The sequence below is a fragment of the Clupea harengus genome, chromosome 12, assembly GCF_900700415.2.
Source record: "Clupea harengus chromosome 12, Ch_v2.0.2, whole genome shotgun sequence".
Taxonomy (NCBI): Eukaryota; Metazoa; Chordata; class Actinopteri; order Clupeiformes; family Clupeidae; genus Clupea; species Clupea harengus.
In genome coordinates this window covers 19,210,490-19,215,489 of record NC_045163.1, presented here as the reverse complement: position 1 = coordinate 19,215,489, position 5,000 = coordinate 19,210,490, and the positions used below count along the sequence as shown (strand labels likewise).

At 51.0% G+C, this 5,000-nt stretch overlaps 1 protein-coding gene across 11 annotated transcripts in view; it reads right to left on the bottom strand.

Moving 5' to 3' along the window:
• Positions 1-5,000, bottom strand: part of vav2 (vav 2 guanine nucleotide exchange factor) — a 219,603-nt gene that overhangs the window by 147,969 nt on the left and 66,634 nt on the right. For all 11 annotated transcript variants that reach the window (XM_031577743.2, XM_031577746.2, XM_031577744.2 and 8 more), the window contains exon 2: positions 3,752-3,868. In XM_031577743.2, coding sequence (XP_031433603.1) covers positions 3,752-3,868 — 117 coding nt within the window. The remainder of the gene's footprint in view (positions 1-3,751; positions 3,869-5,000) is intronic.

Sequence of the window (5,000 nt, the reverse complement as noted above, 5' to 3'; positions counted from 1 at the left end):
GTGTTGATGATAACGGCGCTCGTTTGCCGCGCTAATTTAGAGGGGTTGGGCGATAACATGGAGCCCGGTGGCTCAGATGGGGACATAAAAGAGGGAGGAATGACTCCCCATTGCCTACTCTCCGTGTCAGTAAGGATGCGCTGATGAATAGGGGCATTACGGGGAAGGAAACCCACATTAGCCCCAGATTATGCCTATCTGCTAGTCAAATGTAGCGTGTCCCGCCATAGTATGGGCCAAGGGTGGCTGGGGCAAGCTGCTACACCACCAGAAAATAAGATGAAATCTTTAGGGACCCTTAAGGAACCATGATGGATCCTTGAAAACACATATGGCTGGTGAATACTATGGAATTCATCACACATTAAGAACCCCCTGCAGATCTTTTCAGTATTCCTTCTCTTTTAAGAGCAAAAGAGTCTACATATAATATGAGTGATTGACCAGAAGCTGAAAATGAGATGAAATCGTTAGGGACCCTTAAGGAACTATGATGGATCCTTGAAAACACATATGGCTGGTGAATACTATGGAATTCATCACACATTAAGAACCCCCTGCAGATCTTTTCAGTATTCCTGCATGGAGAAAAAGCCGACAAGCGAACAGGAGTGATTGAGATATATGGACGTGACCCCGCTCTCTGTTTCTGGGACTGTTTATGAGAGTGAATGATGAAAAGTGATGAAAAGTGATCATTGATCGTGTCTTTATTAATGTGTCTGTTCTGTCACAGGGTGGAGGAGACAGGGAGGGAGGTGAGGAGAAGGAGATGTTAGGGAGGAGTGAAAGTGTCCATCTGCTGGAGGAGAGAGGGGTGGAGGAGACAGACAAGGGTAATTGCCTCAGCTACGGGGAGCAAAGAGCAGGAGGGATGGAGAAAGAGAGAAGGAGAGAAGGAGAGAGAGAGAGAGAGAGAGATGGAGAGTGACAGCGATGAGACCAGATCAGAGGACACACACAGACACACAAACACAAACACGCACGCACGCACATACACACAAACACACACGCACACGCATACACCCACACACACACACACACACAAACACAAACACACACACACATAAACACACACTCAGGCAATACACAAAAGGGTTGAGCTGACTGCACACCGCAGGACTACACCGAAACCCATAATTCTTCGACTTTGTCAATTCTATTAAAACAGCACTAAAACATATGTTCTAATTGCCTCTCTCTAACCTCCATCCAGTCCTATTATCCTGACGCCTGAACGCCTGAGCGAAGCGAGTGTCTGATGGAGCGGGCCAGAGTTGTCATTCTGCTCCTCTGAGCACGGCTAACAATAGCCACGACCGCATTTGAAAAGCCAGTGGCCACGCAGCCCACCACTTATGCCTAAACACCACGCCGACCCATTCATCACCGCGGGGGCCCAGGCTGACATGCAAATGCTTGCAAACGGGTGCTTTGAACGTCGGCCACATTAGCGGCTGGCCGCTCTCTCCTCGATATTCATTCTAAAGGCAGCAGCCGGCCCTTAATGGAAAATCAATGGGCGGGTGAGCGCGTCACCTCAGAGACCACGCGAAAGCAATTTACAAATTGGCGTACAGAGGGGCGGCGGTGATTGATTCGGATGTGCGAGGGGATTTTAATATTGTTGCCCGTCTGCTCATTGACTCCCAGATAGTGTCCTCTCCGCTTTATCACGCGTGGGCCAAAACTGCTTTGCCAAGGACTCATATCCATTTGTTGTCTTTCGCTCTTTGCTGCCCCTCTCTCTCTCTCTCTCTCTCCCTCTGCCTTTCCCTCTCTCTCTCTCTCATTCTCTCCATAACCTGTGATGCCTTCTCCCGGTTGCTCTACGTATCTCTCACTATGCATCTCACTCTCTACTCTCCCCTTTTGTCATTCATCTGTTCTCTCAACTCATCTCTCTTCCTCTCTCTCTCTCTCTCTCTCTATCTATCTCCCTCTCTATTTCTCTCCCTCTCCCACTCCTCCCATCTCTTTTTGTTCAGGTAGACCCGTGATGCAGACAACACACGCCCAGTGAGATGTACCTAATGAGACGGAGGCCTCTGGACCCCCAGCCCCCCCCCCCCCCCCCCCCCCTTCAGCAGACCTGCAGACCACATAGGGTCGTCACCGGAGTGGCTCATCCTTACCGCCCGCCGGCTGTGGTATGGCACTGGTCCTCTGAGCCCTGTGCCACTGACCACTGACCGCTGACACAGGGCTAATATGGCTGCTTAGTCATCTGGCCATACCACAGGCGCCTGCCAAATGTGTGACGGCGCACTGCTGAGGTAAACCCATAACCTGAGCGGCGCAGGGTGAACTCGCTTACACTTCTGATCACGTCAGAATCTTATTGCCTATAAAACATGTGCTCGTGTGAACTCTGCCGGGAAACGCAGATAACAGCAGATAAGCCGATAACAGAAACAGTAATCGAGGTTGATAAAGGTAGTTATTAGTCACGGTTATAACAGTAATCGCACTCTTGTTCGAACACAATGATCGTTATGACTGGGATTACCGGTAAACGGACATGATTCCATATCACCAGGAAGTGTGTGTGTGTGTGTGTGTGTATGTGACATATCAGTAGGAAGCAGTCATGTTGCGAAGTTCACCGTTGAAATATGATCAAATAAAGCTCTTCATGCTGAATCATGAAGGAAATAAAAACAGCATCGAAATTATTAAATGTTTTATATGCCGCACAACACACACACACAAACCCACACACACAAACCCACACACACACACAAACCCCCACACACACAAACACACACACACACGGGCGCGCACTCATGCACAGGAGGCGCTGCAGGGCTTCTCTGCCACTGCATCTCAACACCGCATAATCTCACACTCCAGACTCCAGAATAACATGTTAACTTGCAAGGATGAGAAGCATGAGAATAAGGGCACTCACCCCCCAAACGCACTCTCACAAACCCCCACACACACACACACACACACACTCACACACTCACACACACACACACACACACACCCACAAACACCCACACACGTGGCTGACATAGATACGCACTGACACACAAAACCCACAAGCCTGACCTTGAGGTGTGAGACCACATGTTTCTGGGAGTATCAAAAAAATCTGTGTGTTTCTTGTGCGTGTGTACAGTTGTGTCTGTGTGTGTGTGTGTGAGAAAGAGGACATCTGTGGTGGTGGTGGTGGTGGTGGTGGTGGTTGTGGCGGATGGGGAGGAGCTTCCATCTCACCAGAGATAAAATCACACCACTCATCCGCTCATGTGTGTGTGTGTGTGTGTGTGTGGCTCTCACACCACTCATCCGCTCATGCTCTCTCTCTCCCTTGAACCGCAGCTTTGAGAGGGGTCACACGCAGCCAGTGGGTGTCTAGGCTCGTAGGGAGGCACTCCACAGTATGTGTGCATGTGTGTGTGTGTGTGTGTGTGTGTGTGTGTGTGTGTGTGTGTGTCTGTGTGTGTGCGCGTGCGTGTGTGTGTGTGTGTGCATGTAGGCTGGATCTGAGAGCTGGAGCTTAGTGTGAAACCCCCAATGAAACATGGCTGCTGGCCATGCTCAGAGGGACCCTAGTACGCCTGAGGAGCTCCTCAAATCAAACCGGTGAGCTGATGTCTTTGGACAGGCGTGAAGACAGACGAAGCTTGGGCAGCTGTCACGTTTGTCAATGGATCCGGTATATGAGTGGGAAGAGTGTGTGATCTGTGGTGTGTGTGTGGGGGGGAGGGGGGGACACGTGAACAACAAGAACGTGACTCACCTTGCCGAAGTCCCGGACGTCAAAGAGGTCAAAGGGGTCGAACAGCTCACTGTTCCGCAGCCCGAACTTGTCGTGGCACACCTTCAGGAAGGTCCGGATGTTTTTCAGACACAGAAACTGTAGAGTGACAGAGAGGGAAAGACAGAGGAAGAAAGAGAGAGAATGAGGGATGGAGAGAGGGGGGGGGGGAGAGAGAGAGAAAAAAGACAAATATGAGCCTCAGGAATCCCTGTGAGAGAAGCACCTGCGTGGAGAGATAACATTATCTCCGTATCCTTCATAAGCATGGGGAACGTGTTTGAGCATCCTGGAATATCCAGGCATTCATTTTTTTTCCCACCCGACCATCTCATTTGCGTTTATTAAGCAACAGAGATTAGCGAGCGGCATCAGCGCAGACGGCAGAGCGCATGTCCTCGCAGAATGTTTCATTTCCTGGCCATGCCTGAGAGCATGCTGCTCATTTCCTGTTGGCTGTATTTGGGATTGGGTGCACTCGAAAAAGCTCTTTCTCTCTCGCTCTGTCTCTATCACACACACGCCAACATACACACACACACAGACACACACAGACACACACACACACACACACACACACACACACACTCACACACACCTAAGGGCTTGGGCTGAGCACAGATGGGGCTCCTCAGAAACACCTCAAAGGCGGATGAACCGATCTGATGATCAGTCACCTCCAGCATCAACTACTGGAGTCATGCAAGGCTAGGTTAGTCTGTGCATCACAGACACACACACACACACACACACACACACACACACACCATACCCAAACACACGCTACACACGCCAAAACGGTCACGGTTCACATCACCCCCTGCAGCCATGAGCCAGTGTCAAAACCGCCCAGTCCACTTCCTCTCCTCCGCTCCTCTCCTCTCCCTGAACAGTGATCCTCTGAGCACCGCCTGCCTGGGATCAACACAGGGCAACATGGCCGCCCCCCTCCAGCCCCAGCCTCTACAGTATCTGTGCCCTGGAGCTCCTAGAGCAGGGGCCAGACAGCACAGCTGGGGTGGAGGCGCAGGCTGGAGGGCTCCAGAGATAGGCTAGGCTAGGCTAGCTCATGATGACTGCTAACCCTCACCCCAGGGAGAGAGACACACGCCTGTGTCTGTGGGTGTAGGTGGGTGTGGTGGGTTTCAGTCAAATGTCATGCCATTTGACATGTCAATTGTCATGTCAAAACTGACTTAAAAGACAGCCATCAGTAAGCACGAGTCGGCGC